At 52.2% G+C, this 13,629-nt stretch overlaps 1 protein-coding gene across 1 annotated transcript; it reads left to right on the top strand.

The window, feature by feature from the left end:
* The first annotated feature begins 2,948 nt into the window (after positions 1–2,948).
* Positions 2,949–13,039, top strand: LOC120651267 (VIN3-like protein 2). The gene is made up of 4 exons (XM_039928743.1): positions 2,949–3,406; positions 5,256–5,937; positions 10,883–11,190; positions 11,269–13,039. The coding sequence occupies exons 1-4, from the start codon at positions 3,388–3,390 to the stop codon at positions 12,492–12,494; spliced, it is 2,235 nt and encodes a 744-aa protein (XP_039784677.1). The 5' UTR covers positions 2,949–3,387; the 3' UTR covers positions 12,495–13,039.
* The last annotated feature ends 590 nt before the right edge of the window (positions 13,040–13,629 follow it).

Here is a 13,629-nt window from a genome sequence, read left to right as displayed (position 1 = left end):
CACACTCTAGTGCGTCTCGAGGTAAAAATATTAACAATTTTGTTATATAAATTTGATCTAATCTAAAATTGTCGGACTTTTCGAAAAATAAGAGTTGCACTATTTTAAGAACGGACAGCTCTGACCAAGATGCGATTATCAAGGCAATTCATCTTTTAAGTATGAAATGAACAAAATGCACATGAAAAGGTTAGTATCTTTAGAATATTTCTTTCTATAATATTCTTGTGAGGGTAAAATGGAAAATCATGTTTAGGGGAACAGGAAGTGCCAAATATTATTATTTGGGAATAAATAAAGTGGTTGAAAGTAACAAGTATTATTTGGGAAAACAAGCTGGTATTTTTGTGCAGGCTGTCATGCCTCGGCAGGAGTCAGCGGGCCGGCCAAGCGCGGGTCGACGACACATACGCGGGCAGAGCTCGTAATTAAAGGCCCCCGGCCCGGTGCTGCAGGCACCACGTACAGACAAGTATGCATGGGAGTATCGGACCAGGCCCCCGTTGGCCGGTCGCGTCGCGTGCGATCTCTCTCCCCACCCGGAGGCCAGGACGGCAAGATCGCCCATGGCTCCCTCCCCTCCACGAGACCATGAGGCAAGCCGCAAAGCCCGCAACGCAGCACACACCACGTCCACATCCTGAGGCAGCAAAACGGGACGGGAGAGAGAGGAGATCCGCCTCGCTTTGCAAAAGCAAGCGGCCGGGCCGGCCAGTGGGGAGATCAGAGATGGAAGCTTTCCGGGGGTGGCTTCGGCTTTTCCACTCACCCCGCCGCGCTCACACTCTCTCGTTTCATTCCGGCCACCCAACCAACCCAATCCATCCATCCATATCCCGGCCCCGGCCGGCGGAAAACGATGCGGACGTGCTGGGCCACCGCGCGACGCCAGTGCCAGCACCAGCTTGCCCCTGCCACTGCACTGCTTGCTTTGATTGAAGGAAGTGAGGGTCATGCATCAGCAGCAGCTGCCGCGGCGCACCCACCCCGCTGCTGCCGCTGTCACGCGCACAGTATTCTATACCGGCCGGCCGGCCGAGGGCCGAGCCCTACCCTCCATCTGTATCGTGACGGGGTGGTGCGGTGGTCTGGTAGATTAGATTGGGCCGGGCTTGACACGACTTCCTTCCTCCCAGCGCCAAACTGACAATGATAGGCGACGACTACGCTAGCAGGTAGTAGGAGTACTGTACGTGATTAGAGCGAGAGTGCCTTAAACTTTTTCTAATGTGCTAGTAGTTGCGAGTAGTATACAATTTCCTCAAGTCTACCAAGATGGAAGATGCAATTGCCATGTCGTGGTACGTGCAGCATTTTGCGAGCGGCCCCTCCACGCCACGCAAGCAAGCGCTCGACAGCTCAGCAGCTCGGGGCCCGAGGCCCGCCAACGGACCTGGGACGGGATGGGGGATGGCCGCATGGAAGAGAAGTCGTTGGCGCGCGAATCTTGAAGCGCCTGCTCCGACGCCCCTCCATTAAATACTCTCTCTCTCTTCACAGTCGTCACCCCCACCACCATGCCACCACCCCCTCTATAACGCCATTAATTATAACACCACACCCCCGCTTACCCCCCAAAATAAATATTACTATTACCTCATCTTTCCTCGAAATAAAATAAAAGTACACTATTTTATCCCACGGCACGGTTGCGGGTGGGGCCCGCAGGGTGCGCCGTACCCTGGCGGGCCCTCTCGTTGCTTGCTTGGCCCACGGTGATTAGCGCGAGCCGAGGACGGATGATTAGCGCGCTTGGGGCTTAGTATTATGCAGACACACCCTCCGCGTCCCGCGTATTCGCGCTTCGGGGTCCCTGGAGCGAGCGGGTGGCTGATCGAGCCCCAGCGTTGGCTGCTGGGCTTTGGCGTGGCGCGGCAGGTGGGTGGTGACGTGGTGGCTGGCTGGCGCTACGACGACGTGGTGTGGGTCGGCGGTTTTAGAGCCTGCGCTGCGCGCGCCCGGGCCCAGCCGTCGGTCTCGTTCCGGCGCCCCGCATTGCTCGTAGTTGTACTCAACTGTAGCGCATCGCGCATCTTTCGTGTGACGCGGACGACGACGCGCGGTTTGCGTGCGCCGCCGCCATCAGAACCCGCGGCCGCGTCGTGTCTTCGAGCTACGTACTAACTACTAGTATCCAAAACTGCAGCAGCAAGCAGTTTGAAAGCGCATCTAAAGATGAATTATTTCTTAATAATCAAGTATTTGACAAAATAGGAGCTAGCAGTTTTACCGATGTGTTTCATATTACTTTCTCTTCCTGATGGCCACACTGGTGTTTTCGCTGCTATACTACAAATATACTTATTTTTGTTTATACAAAATTACATTTGAAATGAAACTTAAGGTGTCTTTACTTTCGAGTGACGGTAGCAAGTGCATTAAATGCCTTATTGTTAGGATTTGCAACCGTATCTCGAAAATCTCTTATTTTTTCTTGGACTTGTTATATAGCAACACTTTTATTGATAACATATTAATGTTATATATTTATTTGGCGCTACACTACTTATACACATCAAAATGGCATTACCTCACGTGCAATTAATTAATGAGCCGTTTGGGAGGGGTTCTCCTATGTCTCCATCAGCAGTTCTAACCTGGAGCAGCGCCGAACAGTTGCGCAGTGGAGCGCTCCACATCTCCAACTCCGGCTCCACCCTCCCAGCAAACCTTACCAAACGGGGCCTAAGTTTGTAGCTACCTCTAACATTTTATTTCTACGTCATGCACACTACTAGACGGCGTGGAGACATCATCACCGCATCATGGCTGCTCTCGCCGGTGTGAAAGTTTCCCAACAACCGCTGGACTCCCGCTCCGCCTAATCTACTTTGACCGCCCGGGGGCAGTTCCGGAATACGCGGGAACTCGGGGGTGTCCACCGCAAAAGCGCGGCGTCACCGGGCGCTTTGATCCGCGTGCCGAGTCCCAAGGCTGGGAGTTAACCTCGCGTACGCCTAGAGAGAGAAAACACCCAGCAGACGGCGCAGCAGAGCCAGCAGCCAGGCCAGAGGGAGGACTGGAGGAGAGAGAGGAGAGGGGAGGGCAGCCGGGCAGAGGAGGAGAGAGGAGTCCACGTGAGTGAGCGAGAGAGGGAGGAGAGAGAGATATCTCCCCCTTCACGCGGCGTCACCGGGCGCTTTGATCCGCGTGCCGAGTCCCCAGGCTGGGAGTTAACCTCGCGTACGCCTAGAGAGAGAAAACACCCAGCAGACGACGCAGCAGAGCCAGCAGCCAGGCCAGAGGGAGGAGAGAGAGGAGAGGGGAGGGCAGCCGGGTAGAGGAGAGAGGAGCCACGTGAGGGAGCGAGAGAGGGAGGAGAGAGAGAGATCTCCCCCTTCCTCCCTCCGCCTCCCCTCGCCGTTTCCGGCGCCCGCCCAATTCGCCATGGATCCCCCGCGCGGAGGTCAGCGCCCCCCCCACTTCCCCTCCCCCCTCACGTCGTTTTCCGCTGGCCCCGCGCCCTGGCACTCGCCGCGGGCGGGCTCGATCCGCGCGATGGTGGGTTCCGCCGGCCGGGTGCGGCGGCGGTTGCGCGCCGCGGGGTGGGATTCCCGTCCCGTGCCCGCCCCGCGTCGAGATTCCGCTGGTTCGCTCGCGCCGCGGCGGCGGGTTGGGCTCGCGTGCTGGCGCCGTCGAGGCGTCCGTCGCCGCGAATCCGGGATTTAGCGTTCGGGGGTTAGTGGGTGCGCGCTTGCTTTCCGCTGTTCTAGTTTCCGGTCGGATTGGTTCGGTCGCCGCCGCGTGTGGTTCGGCTGGCGGCGTGGCGCGGGGGGATGCCGCCGCCGCCGCCGCCGCCGCCGCCGCGGCCGGTAACGTCAGATTCGCGTGCATGCGGTGATGGCTACTCGCATTGCGCTCGTCCCGCCCGTGGGATCCCGGGCGGCGGGGGTTCGGTGACTTTACGTCGTTTTCCGGGGACGTACGTGTCCACGGCTGGTGCCTCGTTGATGGTACCGGTAGCAGTATCTCTTTTGGGGGAGGAGAAAGGTTCGGGTCGGTGGTTCTGCTGCTGAGGGCTCCTATTGGAGTCCTGGATTTGGATGTTGAGCGGATATGATTCGGATAGCATTGACCTTGCAAAAATGCCCTTTTTTTCCGCCATGGCATGCATGGCTTTTTTTGCGTTGTGCATATAGTTCGCTTTAGTTTGATGGGTTTGGATGGTAAGTTTGTTAGAATACTTGCTGTGCATCGGTTTCCGTTGACGCTGTGTACAGGTTGAGGTAGGCAAAGAAAAAGTTTTGATTTTGAAGGGTGTCTCTAGTCGGTCTTGCCTCCCATTGATGCTATCCAATTGGTATAGGCTACACAAGTAGAAGGTTCTAATAGCTAATGTATTGAATGTGGTGCCAGAATCTGAGTTCAATAGAATAGTATCTCACAAATGGTCAGTTATAAAGGCTAAATATTTGGAAATTATGTAACTAGAGTTGGTATCGTATGTTTTGTACTAAGTGTCGAGTTAGTCTTCTATTTATAGAATAGATTGGCATGCTTTCCTGTTTTGTCATGGACTCAACGTTCTGCCCCCCCCCCCCTCTCTTTGATGAAAGATAATAGTAGAAGTGAAGCAGGGAGTCGGAATTAAGAGAGTATTAAATTGTGGGAAAAGTACTTGTGTTTGGGTAGAGCACAAGATACAAGTGTAACTGGGAGGTAGCTAACATGGTTAATCAAATTGACAAAGTATTGTTTGTGCTAGTAAGAGACTGTCGTGGACCATTTGACATTGGTGAGTGGTGACTCAGAAAAAGGAGATGGGGGTGTCTGTGCATGCAGGTTAAATTGATTTCTTGATTTTGTCTAGTGTAGTTTTAGGCTTTTAGCTAATGTATTGGTTATCTCTTAAAAAATTTGAGGCACTTAACTGAGGTACTCCTGCATGCTATATATAGCACGTGTTAATGTGAAATTGGCAAACGAAATAAGCTTAATGTCACATAATTCTGTTCTGACCACATCTCTTGTTTGTTTGTTAGTTTCTAGGATCATGTCAAAATGACTCCCTAAAAATTTTGCAGCCAGTATCTCTTTTCTTTGACTGCTTTATGGGATCTAATAAATTTTTTAATTTACTCAAGCTTTGTTGATATTTTATTGTGAATATGGATGCTTACAAAGTTTATTTGATACATAACTCTTGCCTATATTTGTATGGATATTGATGATGCACCTAGAGTCTAATGCTGCAAAATCTTGAATTTAGTTTCACATGTACAAAACGTATAGTAATATGTTGTTATATTGCTCAGGTACAACAATTGATCCTGCTAAATGTCGACTGATGAGTGTGGATGAAAAGCGAGAACTTGTTCGTGGATTATCAAAGAGCCCGGAAACTGCACCTGACAAGCTCCAGACATGGAGCCGTCGGGAGATTGTAGAAATCCTTTGTTCTGATCTTGGAAGGGAGAGGAAATATACTGGTTTATCCAAGCAGCGAATGCTAGATTATCTCTTCAGGGTGGTTAGTGGAAAACAGTCTGGACCAGTGGAGCATGTGCAAGAGAAAGAGAGAGAGTTAGTTCCTGAGCCCAACACTAACCATCAGTCCCCTGCAAAACGACCGAGAAAGAGTGAAAATCCATCACGTCTACCAATTATTGCAAACAATTCAGGGGCATCTGATATAACTGAGCCAACTAATAATCAACGCTACTGTCAAAATGTAGCTTGCAGGGCTATTCTTAGGGAAAAATTTTGCAGGCGCTGTACATGCTGCATTTGTTTCAGTTATGATGACAACAAGGACCCAAGTCTCTGGTTGTTCTGTAGTTCAGACGAACCATTGCAAAAGGATTCCTGTGGTTTCTCATGCCATCTTGAATGTGCTCTCAAGGATGAAAGAACTGGGATTTTGCAGAGTGGACAATGCAAGAAACTTGATGGTGGTTATTATTGCACTCGCTGTTGGAAACAGAATGATTTGCTTGGGTACTGTTTTGTATCTCATCCTTTTGTTACACAAAGTTTCTGACTGTTTCCGTGTCTTCGCTTCCAGTAAATCTTGCATTGATAGACAAACAATACAGAAATCTCAGTTTAATTATGATGCAGCTTGCCAGCTTTGATATTTTTCGTTGTCATTTTTTTCCAGTTTCTATACTTTGTAGATCTTACTAAGTGAAAACATCAAACTCTTGTTAGATTTCCTTAATCCTTACTCATTCCATTCTTTGGATCGAACCTTGTACTGTTATTATTTAACCTGGTGAAAAACAAATATTTCCGGGTAGAGCTGTGAGAAAACAAACATTTCATGGTAGAGAAACAAGTATTAGAAATTTCAATTTGGTACTTTCAGAAGCAACCTGCTGCTGTCACGGTTTAACTTTATGGAATGAGCTATTTCTGTGGCTACTCATCTGAGACGTCCATTTTCCCTCTGGAGTAAGATTTGTTTGTTTGGACGCACAGCCTTATTCTACATCTATTAGGTTGCAAATTATGAAAATAGCTCCTCAACCATATTTAATTTTCTGCTCTTGTTATATCTCCTTGGGGGGATCTTTCTGTACTAGTTTCAAGTGGAGTGAATGAGTTCATAGTTTGGTGAACTTTAAGCATTTGGTGTTGGAGTATATTGAGCCGATGTATAGAGGCCCATCTAGAGGCCCATGTATAGGAACTATATATCCCACCCTTCTAGGGTTTGGAGGAATACAAGCCATTATTCTCTCCTATCCTCTCTCTTACATGGTATCAGCTAGCCTTCTCCTCTAGCTGCCGCCGGCGCCGCCGCCGCCATGGTCGGCTGCCGGCCGCCGGAGCCTCCCCACTCCTCTCCCCTCTCCTCCTTCCTTCCTCCTGTTGGCGCGGGGACCTCTGCCTCTGGCGCCCCTGCCCTTGGATATGCTTCTCCAGCCGCCGCCGCCGCCGCCGCCCCTCCCTTCCCTCTCCTCCTTCCCTCCCCTCTCTTCCTTTCCCGGCGGCAGCCCCTCTGTTCCTGCGTGGATCCAAGGCGTCCCCACCTCTGTTCTGGGCGCCTCCTCTACTCGACATCCCGCAGCCGCCGCCGCCCACGCCGCGGGCGCGGCTGGTGCGGGCATGGCCGGCGCGGCCTGCCCCGCGGCCTTCGCGGGCGCGCCCCCTGCGGCCTGCCCCGCGGACCCCTCTGTTCTGGGCGCCTCGAGGGCGCCCTGCGCCACCGTCGCGCTGCCTCCTGCAGCGGGCGGGCCCCCTCCTGGCACGCGAGGCCCTACTGTGCTGGCGCCGCCAGCTCTTGTCGCCGCGCTGCCGTCGGACCGGGTCTGGGCCAAGCGCCGCCGCGCCCTCCCGCAACAGTGCGACCGCGCCGCCCGCCTCGCGGCCGCCCTGTGGGACCTCGAGGCCAAGCTCGCGCGGGCGCACGCCGCGCAGGCCGCCGTCGCGCACGCCGTTCGGTATGCCCCCCGCGGACGCACCGTTTGCCTCCGCCGCCTTCCGCGGGCAGCCAATCGCCGCCGGAGCTGCTACGGCCGACGACGCTCTCGCCGTGGCCCTCCTCGCCGCCAAGTCCGAGGCTTCGGCGCCTCAGGAGCGGGCCCGCACGGCTGCCCTCGCTTGGGAGCGTGAGCGTTCCACGGCCGACGCTCACGCGTCGGGTCGCCGCAGAGAAGCCCTACTTGTCCCGCCCGTCGTCCCCTTCACCGAGCATGGCGCTTTCATCCTCCCACCAGGCTCCGCCCTCTGGATCTGGACCCCGGATCGACCCGCCCGACCCTCTCCTTGGTGCTCCTCTCACCAGCCAGACCAGGGGTGGGGGAGGCCGAGGGCGTCGTCGGCGGAGGGGACGTGGTGGTGGTGCTCGGGGCACTCCGGACCCGACTCCGGCTCCCACTCCTGCTCCTGGCCCTGGTGGTACGCCTCCACACTGCCACCTATTTGCTTAACCGTCTTCCGTCCACTGCTTCTCCTGCTCCCACTCCACACCACGCTCTTTTCGGTACCCCTCATCACTACGACCACCTTCGGGTCTTCGGGTGTGCGTGTTACCCTAACACCTCCGCCACTGCTCCTCACAAGATGGCGCCCCGCTCGACTCGGTGTGTGTTCCTTGGTTACTCCCCTGACCACAAGAGGTACCGATGCTTTGACCTCACTTCTCGCCGCGTCCTTATCTCCCGCCACGTCGTCTTTGACGAGTCGGATTTTCCCTACACCTCCTCCACACCTTCTCCTGACCCCGAGCTGGAGTCCCTCTTTCCGACTGACCCGGTGGTTCAACCACCTTTACCTGTCTTTCCTTTCCCCGAAGTTTTTCCCGGCACACCGGCACCGCTTCCGGTGATTCCTGCTGCGCCACGCGCAGCCCCGGTGCCTCCCCCTGCACCTGCGCGGTACGCCCAGCCGGTGCAGGTGTACCGACGTCGTTCGGCGCCGACACCGGCGCCGCAGCGGTACACTGCGCCGGTAGCTGCTCCGGAGGCTCCTACGACGCCTACAATGGAGCCGTAGCCGCCGCCGGCTCCCTCTCGAGCCGAGCCGGAGGTGTACCACCCGCCAGTCATCCATCGGGATCCTCGGCATATCCATCCACCCGCCAGTCATCCATCGGGATCCTCGGCATATCCATCCCATGGTGACTCGGCGGATGATGTCTCAGGCTGCGACTCTCTCCGCCACCGAGGGAGAGCCGCGGGTCTCTTCGGTACCCTCCTCTGTCCGCGACGCCTTGGCGGATCCTCACTGGCGTCGCGCGATGGAAGAGGAGAACGCGGCTCTTCATGCCAACCAGACGTGGGATCTCGTGCCGCGTCCGTCTGGTTGCAATGTGGTGACTGGCAAGTGGATCTGGACGCCTCTGTTCTCAAGGCGACGCCTAGGCGTCCATGCGCCGTCCACCGATTTGCGCCTTGCTCGCCTAGGCGTCCAGCCGCCCCACCTTGCTAGGCGTCCGCCTTACCGCCTTGAGAACAGAGCTGGACGGATAAGCGTCGGGCTGATGGCACTCTGGAGTGCTACATGGCTCGCTGGGTTCTTCGGGGGTTCACATAGCGGCCTGGTGTGGACTATGACGAGACCTTCAGTCCAGTCGTGAAGCCCGCTACGGTGCGCACGGTCCTCTCACTTGCGCTCTCGTGCTCCTGGCTTGTGCACCAGCTGGACGTGAAGAATGTGTTTCTTCACGGCACTCTGTCAGAGACTGTCTACTGCTCTCAGCCAGCGGGATTTGTGGACTCGAGTCGTCTGGATGTGTTCTGCCGGCTCAACAAGTCTCTCTATGGTCTGAAGCAGGCTCCTCGGGCTTGGTACACTCGGTTCGCCACGTTCTCGCTGACATTGGGGTTCACCGAGGCCAAGTCTGACACGTCTCTCTTCATCTACCGCCGTGGGGATGAGACTGCATATCTGTTGCTCTATGTCGATGACATTGTGCTCACCGCCTCCAGTCAGCGATTGCTTCAGAGTGTCATTTCCTCTCTGTAGCAGGAGTTTGCTATGAAGGATCTGGGTCAGCTCTACCACTTCTTGGGCGTCACTGTTGAGCCTCGCCCGTCTGGCCTTCTCCTTCACCAGCGGCAGTACGCACTTGATATTCTGGAGCGGGCTGGGATGACTGATTGCAAGCCCTGCTCCACTCCTGTCGACACTCAGGCGAAGCTGTCTGCTGATCTGGGTGATCCGGTGACTGATCCTACTGCCTACCGGAGTCTGGCCGGCGCCTTGCAGTACCTCACCTTCACCAGGCCGGACCTCACCTACGCTGTTCAGCAGGTCTGTCTCTATATGCATGATCCCCGGGAGTCACACCTTGCTGCGCTGAAGCGTCTCCTCCGGTACGTCCGTGGCACTGTGGACCTCGGCCTAGTGTTTCACCGCTCGTCCTCTGCTGACCTGGTGGTCTACACCGACGCTGACTGGGCTGGCTGCCCGGACACTCGTCGCTCCACTTCCGGCTACGCCGTCTTCTTGGGCGGCAACCTGGTCTCCTGGTCATCCAAGCGGCAGCCGGTTGTCTCCCGCTCCTGTGCCGAGGCGGAGTATCGGGCTGTCGCTAACGGCGTGGCAAAGACGTCCAGGCTACGACAGCTCTTAACGGAGCTCCACAGTCCGCTCGCTAAGAGCACGCTCGTCTACTGCGACAATGTCAGCGCCGTGTATCTCTCCACCAACCCTGTCCAGCATCAGCGAACGAAGCACGTGGAGATCGACCTACACTTCATGCGCGACAGAGTCGCAATCGGCGATGTTCGGGTACTCCATGTCCCGACTACCTCCCAGTTTGCTGACATCTTCCCCCAAGGGACTGCCCTCCTCGACCTTCTCGGAGTTACGATCTAGCCTCAACGTAGCCGGTGGTTAGTTGTGGCTGCGGGGGGTATTTGACCTTTGTATTTTCTTCTTGTCCAGTCTTGAACACCGCTGCGTCGGTAGTTCAGACTGCGGGGGGTGTTAGCTTTCTTGTTGTCCAGTATTGAACACCGCTGCGCCGGTAGTTCAGACTGCGGGGGGTGTTGGAGTATATTGAGCCCATGTACAGAGGCCCATGTATAGGAACTATATATCCCACCCTTATAGGGTTTAGAGGAATACAAGCCATTATTCTCTCCTATCCTCTCTCTTACATTTGGAATAGGCAAGATGTACATGTAAAGATGAACAGAGCATGCGGAAGAGAATGTTAGAGAAATTATAATTTACAGATCATATTTATTATGCTCAATCCAAGGCATCTATCTAGAGGGAAAGGAGGGAAGATATCCATTAGGTTAATCAGTCAATTCGAATAATCCCATAAGAGGCAAAAGGGGAATATCTCTTTCATAGATTTGTTACTGATATTACACATGTAATGCTTTGTTCCTTCGATTGGAATGCGTGAATTGTAATTAGTAGATCCATTTTGGTATTGTTAACATGCTGAGCTAGCACATGACTATTAAATGCCCTTGCTCAGGTCCTGGAAGAAACAACTTGTGATAGCGAAAGATGCTCGGCGGTTGGATGTATTGTGTCATCGGATTTTTCTTAGTCATAAAATCCTCATGGCAACAGAAAAGTACTTGGTATTGCACAAGATTGTTGACACAGCATTGAAGAAACTCGAGGCTGAGGTTGGTCCTATGTCTGGAGCTCCAAACATGGGTCGTGGAATTGTCAGTCGACTTACTGTTGGTGCTGAAGTTCAGAAACTTTGTGTTCAAGCAATAAATGCTATGGAGTCAATGTTCTCTGCTGCATCTCCTGCCTACTCAAGACTTCAGCGTATGTTCCTTTACCCTTTGTGTTTGGCATCACATATACAAATGGAATTGACTAATTGGTGCATGTTTCCATTTTCAGGACCTTGTATGGTACCACCAAACTTCATAAAGTTTGAAGCTATAACCCAATCATCTGTCACAATATTTTTGGATTTATATCAATGTCATATGCTTGCCCAAGAGGCAACTTCCTTCAATCTATGGCACCGAGTGGCAGTTACTGAATCCTACCTGTCGAATCCTACTGGCATAATTCTTCCACAATCGAAAAAATTACCTGTCACTGAGCTTGCACCGGCTACAACCTATATCTTTAAGGTTATTGCTTTCAAGAACTCAATCGAGTTGGGGTCATGGGAAGTTAGAATGAAGACAAGCTGTCAGAAGGAAGACCCAAGTGGTTTGGTCCCAGGTGGAGCTGGACTAGAACAGAATAATGGGAGCCCAAAGACAAACAGTGATGGTCAGTCTGATCCTTCCTCAGAGGGTGTGGACTCAAACAATAATACTGCTGTTTATGCTGATCTGAACAAATCCCCTGAAAGTGATTTTGAATATTGTGAAAAACCTGAGATCCTTGATTCGGATAAAGCATCTAATCACCCCAGTGAACGTATGGAAGACTTGCAGAATATACAGATGGCTGCAGCTAGGGTAACTGAAGTCACTGAGCTGGAAGAAGCTCCTGGGCTCTCAGCATCTGCCTTGGATGAGGAACCCAATCCTTGTGTTCAGACAGTAAAGCTCATAGAGTCCTCAAACTCAGTAGATCACATTCCTAGATCACAGGACACATCAAATGCACCACCTGGGAATGAGTTGGTGATCATTGCACCTCGATACTCTGGCTCGGTGCCACCCACTGCACCAAGAGGTATGGAAAGTGGCAAGGAGAATGGTGCTAGGAGCTTCAAACCCAATCCTTGTGATAACATTGTTCAGAATGGCTCTTCAAGGCCTGAAAGGGAACCAGGGAATTCTTCAAATAAAAGAACATCAGGTAAATTGGATGACATTGGCCACAAGGATGGTTGCTCGGAAGCATCTTATGAGTACTGTATCAGGGTGGTCAGGTGGCTGGAATGTGAGGGCTATATTGAAACAAACTTCAGGGTGAAATTTCTGACATGGTTTAGCTTGCGTGCCACCCCACATGAGAGGAAGATAGTTAGTGTCTACGTGGATACTCTTATTGAGGACCCTGTCAGCCTTTCTGGCCAGCTTGTCGACAGCTTCTCAGAGACAATATACAGCAAAAAGCGTTCTTCCATGCCTTCTGGTTTCTGCATGGATCTGTGGCATTAAGCAACTGGAAGCTCTTAACATTTGCTTTGTGGGGAGCATATTTGGTCCCATTCTTTTTTAGCAGAATCGTTGCATTGATTCTTCATTGGAAATTTCATTGAAGTAGTTGACATTTACAATCTTCATTGAAACTATCTTCCCATGACAGTAGGTTTATTTTATCAGGCAACTTCTTTTTTCTTTTCTTTTACTCCATAGGTTACAGTGCTATCATCAGTACCGTCCATGTTATTCTTAGAGCATCATGGGCTGCATCATGAGTTTTGTGGCGTGTAGCTGCTCAAAGAAGGATGATTGTCAGGCTGGATCAGGAATAATGCACCTGTCTCTGTGGGATGAAGCAGGCTTCGTAAGGACGTCGACGAATCCGAGCTAACCATGTCTTGTCAGTAAAATGATTGTGCTGTATCTGGGAGAAATTGCAATATGTTTCTGACTCTTGTGGGAATGGGAGGAATGATGCATAAGAAGCAGAACATCTGCCTTAATGTTATGTTGACTCATGCTTCTCTATCTACTGTTGCATTTGTTGTTTTGTTGGTTTACTCCTGTGCTGCCTGAGCTGGTACTGTGCATGGCCAATGTGGCTTGGCATGCATGACTGCAATCTTTTCCAGAAGTGTTGGAAGGCTACTATAGTCCTATTGTGTTTGTTGACCATCTGCAGATGTAACCGACTGGTAAACCCTTCCTTTTCAGCTCAGTATAGGTTGGAAAAAAGGTATCTGCAGATGTAACTGACGGCAATTTTCTTGTCAGCTGCTAATGTCAGATCGGATGAAATCCATCAATGGGAAGCTGTGTTTGATTCCTCTGCGTTAGTTTTAAGTTAGTTCATATTACCAGGTTCTTGTAACTCACATGTTTCAACTCCAAAACCTTAAGGGTGTGTTTGGTTCTATACTTTTGAACCTGCTTTTGCTTTTCAAAAAGCCAAAAGCCAACCAAACACAAGATCTCTGAAGTTCTGACAGTGCAAGCAACAGAGATCCAATTAACCGTTTTTGTCGCCTTGCTATCACCCAAAATCTTTTATCTCAAATTCTCAATGTTGAAAACAGTGCATCAATTCAACATCGGAACACACAGAAACCAGATAGTGTTCTTCATTGCATTGCATGGAGACCCTAGCATC

The sequence above is a fragment of the Panicum virgatum genome, chromosome 1K (genome assembly GCF_016808335.1).
Source record: "Panicum virgatum strain AP13 chromosome 1K, P.virgatum_v5, whole genome shotgun sequence".
Taxonomy (NCBI): domain Eukaryota; kingdom Viridiplantae; phylum Streptophyta; class Magnoliopsida; order Poales; family Poaceae; genus Panicum; species Panicum virgatum.
The sequence above is the reverse complement of the archived record's forward strand: the minus strand, read 5'-3'. Positions and strand labels throughout refer to the sequence as shown.